Genomic DNA, 14,611 nt, shown 5'->3' with positions numbered 1-14,611 from the left:
GAGGAATTTTAGTGTTATGGAAACACAAGATGGCTACATTCAATGTATTGGAAGCTTCTTCCCAAATGGTTGTAGGTGATTTAATAGTGGTTAACAAGGGTTCATAGATTGTTTCTCAAGTTTATGGGAGAAAGGATGTTTACAGAAGAAGATCCTTATGAGAAAGGTTGGAACATCATATGTCAAAAGATATACCTATGATTATAGGAGGGGACTTCAATCGCTTATTATCAAAGGAGGAGAAAAAAGGTGGAAGAAATTTTATTTTCTCACATGGACCAAAGGAAATGAAATATTTCATTTCCTGTAATGATTTACATGAAGTAGCTAGTGTTGGTCTGAAGTATACATGGTGCAACAACAATAAAGGTGTTGAAAGAATACTTGAGAAGTTAGATAGATGTCTCATTAACTCAGCGACTTTTAATTCTTCTCATCGGTTGTTGGTGAGGCATTTGGCTAGAATTTCTTCTGACCACAATCCAATTTTATTAAACCTGTTGGAATTTAATCCACCAAATAAGAAGTTGATCATATTTGAAGAAGTTTGGACGTCCATTCTAGCATCTATGGCAGTTGTTAGGGAGTCATGGAAAAAGAAATCTCATGGTGATCCATCTCAAACTCTTAATCATAAAATGAAGAGGACCCTAAAGGATTTATTTTACTGGAGCAAGGCTAAGTTTAAGGCTTTAAATAGTGCTAAAGAGGTGCTGAAGGATGATATTCTAAAATTACAAGAAAAGGAGGCTGCGTTCGGTTATCTCTCAGATGAAGATCAATGGATTCTGATGTCGAAGATTGATGAGCTGAATTCTTCATTGGCTCAGATCATCACTTGGTGGAAACAACGAGCCAAGGTTAAATGGCTTATTGAGGGAGATTATAATTCAATAATCTTCGAAGCACATGCGAGTGCTAGGAGGAATTCAAACTATATCCACAAAATTAAAGATGAACATGGTTTCATGGTTGAAGGCCAAAAGTTAGTTGAGGAAGTGTTAATTCATTTCTTCAAAAACAAATGGAAAGACAGAAGATGCTCTTTGGAGGGGTGGCCATTATCCATGAAAGCCTTGAATGAGGAAGAAAAGAAGATGCTAAGCATAAAGTTTTCTTTCGAAGAGTTAGAGAAGGTTATCAAGGATCTCGGTGGGAACATAGCTCAAGGATAAGATGGTATGTCTTATACTTTTTTTAAATGTTATTGGCATATCATCAAGCATGACTTATGGAATGCTATGGAACATTTTTTTACGAATGGGAGGATGAATTATAGTTAGAAAAATACTATCATTGTATTGATTCCTAAAGTAAAAAATCCATTGGCTCCAACTAATTTCAGACCCATAAGCTTATGCAATTTGGTGTACAAGATAGTGGCTAAGATGCTTTTAAATAGAATGTTGCTTGTTATTCATAACATAATTATAGATGAACAGGAAACTTTTTTGAGGGGAAGATCGCTCTCTGATCTTGTGTTGGTAGCTCAAGAAATTTTCCACAAGTTTAGGCATTCTAAATCCTCTAAGAGGTTTAGTTTCCTTCAAGATCGATATGGAGCAAGCATACGATTCTATGGGATGGTCTGCATTGGTTAAAATAATGGAATATTTTTGTTTTCTTGTCATCTTTGTTAATATAATTATTGAATGTGTTCTTAGTCCATGATTTTATTTGTTAATAATTGGGATCTTCTCCATTTGGATTGAAGCTAAATGCAATTTTCTCCAAGGCTGCCCGTTATCTCTATTCTTATTTATTATGTGTGCCCAACTTCTCTGAAATGCTTTCATACATAAATGTGATCATGTTGGGATTGGTATATCTCCTAGAGGGCCAAAAGTATCTCACCTACTTTATGCCAATGATATCATCATATTCTCTGAAGCATGATTGAAGTCAGTTAAGGAACTCAAAAGCATTCTTATGGAATTCTGTGGATGGACGGGATAGAAGGTGAACTTACTAAAATATGGCATTCTTTTTGGGAAAGCTGTGAGAAGGAGGAAAAAAAATTTGCACAATCATGGATTTCAAGGAGGTCCGGGAATTTTCCTATTTGGGGAATAAAGTGGCTTTAAGGAGGATGCTGATAGTTGATTATGAATTTATTTTAGACAAAGCTATGAGCATGATAGGTGTCTAGGGAGGAAAGTTAATGTCTATGGCTAGTAGAGTAACTTTGGTTAAGTTAGTTTTACTTTCATTCCCTACCTTTCACTCTACTCTTTCCTTGGTTCCAAAGCATGTCTTGAATGAAGTTGAGAAGTTGTGTAGGAGCTTCATATGGAACAAGAGTGATGGAAGTGTAGGTCTTCATTATGTAAACTGGGAATTCATGTGCATGCCGAAAAGATTTGGTGGTCTTGGGATCAATTCTTGTTCATAAAAAGTTTGGCTTGTAAGGGAAAAATAAGCTTGGAGGTATTGGCAAGAAAAAGACTCTCTAATGCATAAAATTATATTTTCTAAGTATAGACCTATTCCATGTGAAGATTCAGCTACAAAGGAAGGCTCGGTCACCTAGAAAATACTTTGTAAGGGAGGGGAGTTTCTCAGAACAATTGTTAGGTGGACTGTTGGTGACGGAATTTATTCAAGCTTATAAAGACATTTGGTTATTAGATAAAAGTATTGAAAGATGTCCTACTTTTGTCAATCCACTGGAAGGCTGCATTAAAATAGTGGACAAGTTTCTTAATAATGGGAATTGGAATGACAGAGAATTTCAAAATCACTTTGGCATGGAGTTTGTAAAAATGATAACCTCAGTACAGATTCCGTTAGATGGAGAAGAGGATAAGATTGAACTCCTGCACAAATTTTTTGGAAAAATGATAGCAGCTCTAGCATCCGAAGCAATGGTATCTAAAAACACAAATTATGTTGTTTGGAGATTGGTTGGAAAGGCAAAATTAAATCCTAGAATTGAATTCTTCTGGTGGAGGTTGCTTAACAGAGCTATTCCAACTAACCATTTTTTGTGCTACAGAAGGCTACAAGGGTATGACAATTGTCCTAGAGGCTGTGAAGGGGTAGAAAACATTAATCATGTAGTCGCTGGTTGCAACAAATTGATTGAGGTTGTGGAGATCTTAAACAGATGGTGGTTCGAGTTTCCCAGATTTTTCTCTCTTGAAGATTGCTGCAATTGGCTAGATAATCAAACCAAATGGATGGCGAGTATGTTTTGTAACACAATTTACTTATATTGGAAAGTAAGGAATTTATTTGTTCATGAAGGTAAGAGTTCCATCCCTATAATGATAGCATCAAATGCTGTAAGTATTTCTGCAGCGTACAAGAATTCAAGCTATATAAATTCAGGTATTGAGGATGTTAATCAACTGCTGAGGTTGCTGAATACTTAGCATCCTCCTCCACCTGATAGGATTAATGTTAACATAAATGTGGCTCTTTTTAAATCTTATAAAGCTGGGATTGGAGGAGTTTTAGAGACTTCTAAGAGAGATTCTTAATGTCCTTCGGCAAAACTTATATACACTGGGATTCAGTTGCTTTGGAGGTTCAGGCTCTCCTTTCGATCAAGCAAATGGTGAAGGAATGGTTGTTTGATTACAAAGGCTTGATCATTGAAGAATATAATAAGAATGTAATTAATTACATTAAGAAAATGGTAGATAAAGGTGGTGATGAGCTGAGAGATCTTTCTTTTATTAATGATTTTCATTTTGTTGTCTTTAGTTGTGTTGAGAGGGAGAATAACAAGTTAGCAGATCTTTGTGCTAACTATGCTTGTATTAGTTATTTCTATTGGGATGAAGTAGATATGAATAAGATCCCTCCTTCATTCATCAATTTGTTGAGGAAGGAGTCAGATGATATTAGGATGTAAAGTTCCTTTTTAGTTTCTTAATAAAGCTCTTTTGCTTTTTGCCTTAAAAAAAGACTTAAATGTATACTCTATTGAAAATCTTTTTTGGGTCACTAATTGCTTACGAGCAAGGAGTGAGTCAATGAAAGATTGATGCATGAGAGCCACGAAAGGAGAAGAATATTTCATTGAAGTTGGAGGAGTCGGAGGTGATCTATCTGTACTTGAGGATTAGGATGATATTGCCTTAATGACTATGGAATTTAGGAGCTTTCTGAAGAGGAAGCAGAAGAGACACCAACAATGGAATAGAGGTAAATTTAATAAAAATATCAAGGTTTCAAATGATGTGATTTGCTATAAATGCAGGAAACCCAGACATGTGAAATCAGACTGCCCAAAACATAAAGCCACTCCTAGCAAGGAGGAGGTAGAGGAGAAACAAAATTTGAAGAAGGGAAAGAATAATTTCCAAAGAGCTTTTTGGGCGGTCTCGACTTAGGACTCTTCAGAGACTAAAAAGAAAGAGGAAGTCACCAATCTGTGCTTGATGGCTAATAATCTTGATCAATCAGATTAAGAAGAGGTATGTGACATAACATATGTTGAACTTTTTGAAGTCTCTAAAAGAATACATGATGCATATAGGAAGCTAAAGAAAATGCATGCTAATCTTAACTTACAGTTATAGGAATTGCAAAGAGAACAAAAAAAACTTAGGAAAGATCATGTATTAATTGATAACAACCACATGAGCTTACTTGATGAATTCAATTACTTGAACAAGGAAAATGAAAATTTTAAAAATGTACTTCTTATAGAAGGCTTAAAGAATAATATGTTAAGTATTAGCCAGCTATGTGATAAAGGATACAACGTTAAATTTTTTCCAACTAACTGCATATTAAGCCTAAATGGTATTGATGTTTTGCATGATTTACGGGTAAATAGTGTTTATATGCTATATTTAAATTGTATCAAAACTCCTATTACTTTTTGAATGAAATCAATTTCTGATGAGTCATGGCTTTGGCATAGGAGACTTTGTCACTCTAGCATTAAAAACCTTAGGAGAATTATCCAAAATAGCTTAGTGAGAGGTATACTAAAACTAGACTTCAATAAAGAGAAGGTTAGAGAGGAGCAGGATGCAGGTTTGATTCTCGATTTAATTCATAAATTAAAACCTTCAATTGATTGGGCTGATATAGTGGAAATGGAAGATAATAACGTTACTCATAATTTGGAGGCTGAAAGTAAGGAAGTTCAAATTTCAGCTAAAAATACTGAATTTGAACAATCTACATCTTTGGTGGTTAATAATAGTCTAAAGGTTATTCATACTCTTTCAACTAACCATGATTCTTCTTCTCCTTCATCTTCTATTAGTTTAAATTTTAAAAAATCTATTCTTAAAAAAGATAAAAACTTTTCTTAAGAATAATGTTTCATCTGGTTCTAAACATGTTTTATTCAAAGAACTCCAAGCTTTGGGGCTAGTAAGAGATCTACCGAGAAGGAAAATGATGGAACACAAAGTGAAGAACGATTCTAAAAGTTCTTCTTTCCTCTTTTCAAAATAAAGATGAAGAAGGATTCGTCAGTGGATGGCAACTATGGGAATTTTCTATTGAAGTGTAATGTTTGTTTTAAATGTAATTTCCTTTTTCTTAGCTTAACTTTTTATTTTAAACTTTGCCTAAATGTTTTTAAGAGCTTTACTATTTCTTATTTTCTAACAGGATGGGAACTCTGGGATACTAATCAACCCTCGGGTTGTTCTTTAATTTGGTATCCCCTGCATCTCAATAGGTGATTTATGGGTAAGTAGTGTTTATATGCTATATTTAAATTGTATCAAAACTCCAATTACTTTGGTTTGAAATCAATTTCTGATGAGTCATGGCTTTGGCATAGGAGACTTTGTCACTCTAGCATTAAAAACCTTAGGAGAATTATCCAAAATAGCTTTGTGAGAGGTATACCAAAACTAGACTTCAATAAGGATCACCTTTGTGATGCTTGTCAACTATGAAAACAAGTGAAGTCCTCTTTTCAGTCCAATAAGGATCTTAGACTAGTAAACCATTGGAGATTTTACATTCGGATATTTTTTGACCGATTGGAACTGTAAGTCTAGGAGGGAAGGTTTATAGATATGTTATAGTTGACGATTTTTTAAGATTCACTTAGGTTACATTTTTATATCATATGAGTGAATCATTTTAGGAGTTTAGAGATTTTTTGACTTGGATTCAGAGGAAATTAGAATGTGAGATTTTGACGATTCAAAGTGATCACGGTGGAGAATATGAAAAAGAGAAATTTGAGGATTTTTGTAAGGAGAAAGGGATTGATTATAATTTTTTTGCAACTAGAACCCCTCAATAGAATGGGGTAGTTGAAAGAAAGAATAGAACACTAATAAAAGCTGCTCAAGCCATGTTGAAAGTATATTCACTTCCTAAATATTTTTGGGTTAAAGCGATTAGCACAGCATGTTATGTTCTAAATAGGATAAACATAAGATCAAATTTAAATAAAATATCCTATGACTTACTTAAGGGGAGAACACCTAATTTGTTACATTTACATGTTTTGGGATTCAAGGTTTTTATACATAATAATGGAAAATCTGCCTTAAGAAAATTTGATCTAAAATCAGATGAAGGAATTTTTCTTGGATACTCTAGCATTGGAAAATCTTATAGAGTATTCAACAAAAGAACCATGGCAGTTAAGGAGACAACACGTGTTGTATTTGATGAATATGGAATTTTAGAAGGAAAAATGTCGAATAGGATGAGATAGAAGTTAACTCCCAAAAGATTGAGAAAATAAATTTGGATGAAAATTTGGAGATAGAAACTCGTTGCCTAGAGATTTGAGATTTCCCAAAAACCACCCAAAGAAATTGATTATAGGTGAACATATTGAGGATGTTAGGACTAGGCGTGAACTGAACAAAGAAGTCAACCATTCAACATTTATTTCTATGATAGAACTCATAAATATTGATCAAACACTTTCAGATAAATTTTATATTTTGGCAATGCAAGAAGAATTAAATCAATTTGCAAGAAATGAAGTTTTAGAATTAATTGCAAAGCCAATGGATCAAAGTGTAGTTGAGACTAAGTGGGTATTCAAGAATAAAATGAATGACTCAGGAGTAGTCATTAAAAATAAGGTTAGATTGGTGGCTAAGGGGTGTAATCAGATTGAAGGGATTGATTTTTGGGAAACTTTTTCCCCTGTAGCTAGACTTGAAGCAGTTAGGGGTTTGTTATCCTTTACCTATTTTAGAGGATTTAAATTGTATCAAATAGATGTTAAAAGTATCTTTTTAAATGGGGTGATTAAAGAGGATATTTATGTTGAACAACTTCTAGTCTTTGAAATTTCAAAATACCCAAATCATATTTTCAAATTGAAAAAGGCACTATATGGATTGAAATAGGCATCTAGGGCTTAGTATGAGAGGTTGAGCACTTTCCTACGTGAGAGATCCTATGAAAAAGGAAGTGTTGACACAACTCTCTTTTAGAAGAAATTAGGAGAGGATATACTCATTGTACAAATTTATGTTGACGATATCATCTTTGGATCAACAAATTAAAATTTTTGTTATGATTTTTCTAAGAGAACAAGTAGTGAATTTGAGATGAGCCTAATGAGAGATTTGAGTTACTTTATAGGCTTTAGCATTAAGCAAATTGAGGAGGGTACTTTTATTAGTTAGTCGAAGTAAGTTAAGGACATCCTCAAAAAGTATGAAATGGACAATGTTAAACCTGTTAGTATACCTATGAGTTCCACAGTTCAATTGTATAATGACCCAGAGGAAAAATTTGTTGATCAAAATAAATTTAAAGGAATTATTAGATCTTTTCTTTACTTGATTGCTAGCAGACACAATATTATTTTTAGTGTTTGTTTGTGTGCTAGTTTTCAATCAGATCCAAAAGAGTCACATTTGGCAGCAGTGAAAAGGATTTTGAGATATCTCTTGGGAATACAGAAATTAGGGATTTGGTATCCTAAGTTTAGCTCTTCATTTGAAATAATTGGATATTAAGATTCAGACTTTGTAGGTTATAGGATTGATAGAAAGAGTACTTCTAGAATATGCCAATTTATTGGAAATTATTTAGTCTCTTGGTCCAGTAGAAAATAAAGTTCGATAGCCCTATCTACTATTGAAGCTGAATACATTGCCTTAAGAAGTTGTGTGGCACAAGTACTTTGGTTGAAACAACAGTTGATTGATTTAGGAATAACAATATGCACAATTCTCATTAATTATGATAATACTAGTGCAATTTGTATTTTGAAAAATCCTATTCAACATTCAAGAACCAAACATATTGACATCAGACATCATTTCATAAGGAATCATGTATCCAAGGAGAAATTAAACTCAATCATATTTCAACTGAAAATAAACTTGCATACATTTTTATAAAACCACTATCCTTTAATACTTTCAGTAGATTAAGAACAAGGCTTGGTGTGATTTATCAAAATGCTTAATTAAAATTTCTACAATTTTGATATGTGTTTGTGTGTGTGTGTATTTTGTGTTTTGATTTATTTGTGTACTTTTTTGATTTTATAATTTTATGTGAGCATTTTCTTTATGATTTTTGTGTTCTCAAAATGTTTTTACATTGAAATTCATGATTTTGATCAATCGAACAAAATTTTCTAAGTGTTATATTCATACTGTACGAAATTTAATTTGTACTGAATGAATTTTGTAGCGAAACGATCATTTTTTTTTTGAAAGAGCAATAAAAAATTGCATTAAAAACTATAAAAGAGGAAACACAAAGAAAAACAGCATGCTAATTGCAAGCTGCCGATTCATCCATCAAAATATTAACAAATGATGGAGGAATCGAGTCCAAAAATAAATCTTCCCACCAAAAAGAAGAGAAAACCCCAAAGTTAGCACAAAGATCCGCTAACTTATTACAATTTCTCTTAATGCAATTAAAAAAAGCAAAGTTCAAATCAAAAATAAAGGAAAATTTATCATTACCTCTTCTTCCTTTTTTGAGAGCTTTGTGAATGAGCTTGATGACATTTGCATTGTCACTCTCAATAATGATACCTTTGAAATCATCTACTCCCATTTGATAGCAATCTTTGATGGATGTTATTTGCTAGATGTTCACGATAAGTAATATCAATGCATTTGAGGAAGCCGAAAGCTGCATCAACCGACCATGTGATCTCTGAAACTTCCTATAGCCGCTTTATAAGAAGAAATAAAGCCGCATCAACTTTTATCTGATCATTGGGTGGAGGAAGTACCAACGGTCTTTCTACAGCATAAGCTGATTAAGTACCACCGGCCCCATAGAATGAATAATTGGTAGATTTAGAGCTCAACATAGGTGATAGCTCCGCTGCGATGAATGGGAGCTTCTTTCCTTCTTACCATGACTAATTTCATTTCTCCTCTTTTTCTAAGTGAGATAAATGGCATTTACAGAAACATTGGAAAGAAATTCATTTTGGTTTTCCAACCATTTAAAGTCATCATCCTTGGAAGAAAAATTTTGGAATACAACTCCCAATTATTTAGACCGGTGAATACAATCTGTAATTTTCAATAATTACGAATCCACCATGATCAATGTTTCCTCTTACATTGCAACCTCTTGGGAAATTCAAATCTTCCTATTTTTCTGTAGGAAAGAAAGCTAAAGTAGGCAAGGGCATCATTTAATACTCTCCACAAAATTTTTCAGCAAGGGCATTAATTTTAGAACTCTTCAGCCACTTCCATCAATTAGAATAAGGTGACTGATAAATATTATAGTCTTGCAGCAATAGAGGTATAGTTCTACCTGAATCCATATATAAAAGCTGAAATTGATCCTCTACTAGATCATTTTTTATTTGAATTAAACAAATTAGTTTTATAAGTTACAGACAAAGAATTTTTCCAATTCTGTCAAATTCTAGCAACCATCAGTTATAAAATTATCCAGAGAACAGAAATCTGTCATATCCACTAGAGAATTGACAAACGTTGGCCATCTATTGAGACTTTTATCAAAAATCCAGATGTTCTCCATAACATTGATTGATTGTTCATTGGCAATCTCCCACCACACAATTGGTTTCAGATGTTTGCTCCCGTGTTTAATAATCTTCCATGCCGTTGAAACAGATCTATTTCTATTTCCAACATTCCAAACAGAACCGTATTTAGGAAATAATGTTTTATACAATAGAGAATCATCATCTTTTAAGTATTTCCAAGCTATTTTAGCTCTAAGAGGACCAACTTTGTTGATACAAGAATGTATCCCCCTACCACCGTTATCAACGGGTTCACAAAGTTTGTTCCAGTTAACGTAATGTAATCCTTGCCCATTATTACTTTTATTCCAAATGAAATTCCGACATAATTTTTCAATCTCTTCAAGGATTGATTTTTGGAATTAAAGAAATAGTAGTATGAAAAGAGGGAATGGAAAGAATAACTGATTTAACCAAGGTGATTTTACCGGCTAGAGACAAAAATTTAGAACCCCAACTATTCAACTTTTTCATAACATTATCAATAATGAATTGATAATCAGATCTGGATAGTCTTCTCAAAACCAATTTAGATCCCAGTTAACAGAATTCTTTCACTTCTTTATAGCCCAAAATGTTTTAATCTTCCTCTTCATCCTTGTGTTGACAGCTTTACCAAAGAGCAAACCAGATTTAGTTGTATTGACTTTCTGTCCGGTCCAGTTACAATACTTCTTAATGATTTCCTTAATCAACTTCACATTAGTTATTTTAGCTTCAGCAAAAACCATTACATCATTAGCGTATAGGAGATGTGAGATTCTAGGACTATTGCTGCTAACGCGCACATCGATATTTTCCCTTTCCAAAATAGCATTTGAAAGTAACTGAGAGAAGAGAATAAAAAGATACGGTAACAAGGGGCATCCTTGTCTAAATCCACTACTAGCTTCAATCCAGTTAGAATGATTCCCGTTAATTAAAATATCATAAGAAGGGTTCACCATACAACCCAGAATCAACTTGGAGAATGATATAGGGAAACCAAAATAATCCAACACTTTGCAAAGAGTCAGCCACCCCATGGAATCATAGGCTTGTTCCTATCTAACTTGATAGAAACCAATCCCTTTGAAGCTTTAGAATGTCTGAATTTATGAAATACCACTTGGGCAATAAGAACATGATCATGAAGCATCCTTGCTTTGATAAAGGCCGCTTGCTCCAGAGAAATCAGTTTAGGAATAGTATTGTTGATCCTGTTGAGAAGAACTTTGGCAATTAATTTGTAGACCGTATTACACAGACTAATAGGTCTATAATGAGCTGCATAAATTGGATTACTGATTTTGGGAATCAACACAATTTGAGTTTTTTTCCAATTCTTATTCATATCAGCTGTAAGGAGGAATAGTTGGATAGCTTTCCATAAATCTGATTTAATAATGGGCCAGTAACTCTTAAAACAAAAATAAGAAACACCATCTTCTCCTAGAGCTGTGCAATCCGTAGTTCCTTTAAGAGCTTCTTCCACTTCTTCTACAGAAAAATCTTTACAAAGCGTCAATCTATGTTCCTCATCTAGACACTTTCTATTCTCCGGCCAACCAGTGAGCATACAATTTTTTTCAAACCATTTATTTTTGAAATAATGAATTAAAACTTCTTCTATCTCATTATGATTATCAAACAAATTTCCCAAATCATCCTTAATGCTAGCATTGAAATTGACATTTTTCCTAGCACTAGCAAAAGAGTGAAAGAATTTAGAGTTTTGATCACCTTCATTAATCCACTTCACTTTTTCCCGTTGTTTCCACCAGGTACTTAACCGAGCAAAAGTAGAGTTTAATTCACCAATTTTGAATTTCAGTAAACAAATTTCATCAGAAGATAGCAATCCATTCCTAGCTTCCTTCTCTTAAAGTTGTAGAATCTCCCTTTTAAGAGTTTCCTTCAATTGTTCCAAGTTTTGGTGCTTTGCCCTGCTCCAAAAGTATAAAGTTTTTAGAGTTCTTCTCATTTTAGTATTAAGAATATCAGAAGGAGAACCAATGACTTTCTTCTCCAGACGTTCTGCATTACTGAAAATGAAGCCGGGTAAGAAGCCCATATGTTCTCAAACTTGAAAGATTTGCTGATTTTAGGAGACGAACTGTTAAGATTCAAAAGAATAGGACAGTGATCAGATGTGATTCTAGTAAGATGCTTAACCACTAGAATTTTGTTAGTATTGACAGAATAAGAATTAACAATCATCCTATCCAATCTTTCCATTATCCGGTCCTGCCCTTTCTTATTGTTACTCCAAGTAAACATAGGTCCCATGAATTTAAGTTCATAAAGATTATTAGAAATAAAAAAAGACTTCATTTCTTTAGGTCCTAAAGACATTATAAATCTTCTAACTCCTTTCTTCTCTTCTTTAGCAAGCAAACAATTAAAATCCCCACCTATGATTAAAGGAAAATCAATAGAAATGTAAGGTTCCAAACCATTCCAGAGATCTCTTCTTTTGTGTACTTCTTTACTGCCATAAGAAGTAGCAATCCTCCATTTAACAATGAGAGGAATATCCATATAACCAATAATGAATTGTGAATATGATTCTATCACATTATAAGAGGTCATCCTGCTCTTCCACATTACCAATATCCCACCTGAGAGACCGGCTGACGGAAGATAATTGAAATCCCAACCAATGCCAATTAAAGAATCCACTTCCTTACTGTAAATAAAAGACAATTTAGTTTCCAAAAGGCCAACAAAAATAACTTTATGTTCTTTAGCAATCTCCTTAAGGTATAGAGAAGCCTTTTTTTTCTTGGCTCCTCTACAATTCCAAAATACTATGGAATTCATTTATGGATAAGTGGGGAGAGACTCCCCCCTTTCTCCTTCTCATCACCTTAAGTTCTTCTATTTCTTGTCATCAATTTTATAGTTCCCAATCCTTTTAATTGTTTCAAACCTTTCTTCTTAGCTGAATTAGAAATCTCTCCCAGATTTTTATGAACAGCATTTAATAGAAGTACCAAGTTTTGATTTTCTTATGTAATATTAACCCTGCTGAAATTCTATTTTTCTGGATGAATCAATTCTTTATTAATCTCCTTCTCCTCTGATAGATCTTTTAAGGCTTCAAATTTATTGGTGTTCTGAATCTTATCCTGAGACGGGCTGACAATATCTCTATTTTTGAAGACATTATCACCTTTAATATCTCTATCTGAAACTATTGAAGAAGGCATCAAACCACAGGTCTCCTTATCCATTTCATCAAAAAATTTTGAACTGAAGTCAACCTGATTATTTGTAATTTCAACTCGAATTTCTTTTGAATTAATAACTTCTTTATTGAAACTTTGAGATTTGTTAACTGTTCCAGAAATTTTCTTCTTTTTGTTTCAAACTTGAATCCAAGGCCCATTTTCCTTACCTTTGAAGACATTATTAGCAAACGCTTTAGAGGATGTGTCTTTCAGATTCCTGTCTTCAATCAGAATTTCTTCATTAACCTGAATATCCTTATTTGGCTTTGCAGTAATACCTGGTATCACTTTTTTTGAACAATCTTCTTTGAGATGTCCAATATTTCCACATGTAAAACAAAAAGTGGGTAATTTCTCATATTCAATGTTTTGATAAAACTTTCCCAAGTTACCTTCAACCCAAACTCCCAAAGGTAATGTTTCATCAAGTTTAATATGCACACAAACTCTTGTGTATTCCCTTCTACTCCATTGGAACATATTCCCATCAATAAAATAAGGAGTACCCACCTTGGAAGCAATTCTACAAACGTTTACTTCATCCCAACATTGAAGGGGGAGGTTTGGCATACGAATCCAGATAGGGGCTGTGAGGCCTTTAAATGAGGAGGGAGAAAAAGATGATATCCATCTATCCATTCCAACAATATTCCCATTCACATAATAGGGTCTTGAAGTTATAATTTCATCCAAACATTCTGGATTTTCAAAGGCACAAAGAACCCAGCCCAATCCAAGCTGAGTCAAATGAAATTTTCCAACTCTTCCCCATTGCCTTCTTAGTTCAAGGCTTTTACATGAAAAGGGATGTTATCTCCAAAATTTTTGATAACTAAGGATTTATTTAATTTGTTAGAGTTCTCTATCTCTTTTTCAAAATTTAGTTTAACCACACCATCTTCTTCCACAAAATCCTTACCTAAATTCAAATCAGAAACTTTGATGTTTGCTTTCCTCTTCCACACATTTGTGCCAGCAATCACATTACCAGATTTCTTTGAATTTTCAGCAACCTCAGAATTCAAATCACAATTACCCAACACTCCAGAATCGCATTTCTGAATAGTAATCAGATCTGTATTTTGATCATTGCCTTCATGTTCATTAGTAACAACCGCATCTTCAACCAAAACCTGATCTTCAGAAATCAGGTTGTTCACGTAATAGTTATGATCAACCTTTGACTTTATCAAATTCTTATCAGCCGCATTAACACAAGAAGTGGAAATGCAATTATCAGATTTTTTAAAAGCATCACTTCGGATGTTAATGATATCGTCACAGATTTTAAAAGACTTGAGATTAAACTTATCTTCAATTAATTTTTTTTTTCCCTTACCAATACATTCAGGGGTCTTCTTCTTGACGATTTTACCACCTTCAGAAATTACCAGGGGGCGTTCTTTCATTGACCAGAAATTGAGTTCTTTACCATGACCGTTGTCTCCAAAAGAAGGCGGAGACG

The 14,611-nt window shown here is 33.6% G+C and overlaps 1 protein-coding gene across 1 annotated transcript; it reads right to left on the bottom strand.

Annotated features, from left to right (window-relative positions):
- Nucleotides 1-11,893: 11,893 nt before the first annotated feature.
- On the bottom strand, nt 11,894-12,736 carry LOC114580488. The gene has a single exon (XM_028698236.1). The coding sequence runs from the start codon at nt 12,734-12,736 to the stop codon at nt 11,894-11,896; it is 843 nt and encodes a 280-aa protein (XP_028554069.1).
- Between the last annotated feature and the right edge of the window lie 1,875 nt (nt 12,737-14,611).

The sequence above is a fragment of the Dendrobium catenatum genome, unplaced genomic scaffold, assembly GCF_001605985.2.
Source record: "Dendrobium catenatum unplaced genomic scaffold, ASM160598v2 fragScaff_scaffold_1056, whole genome shotgun sequence".
NCBI classification, from domain to species: Eukaryota; Viridiplantae; Streptophyta; class Magnoliopsida; order Asparagales; family Orchidaceae; genus Dendrobium; species Dendrobium catenatum.
The sequence above is the reverse complement of the archived record's forward strand: the minus strand, read 5'-3'. Positions and strand labels throughout refer to the sequence as shown.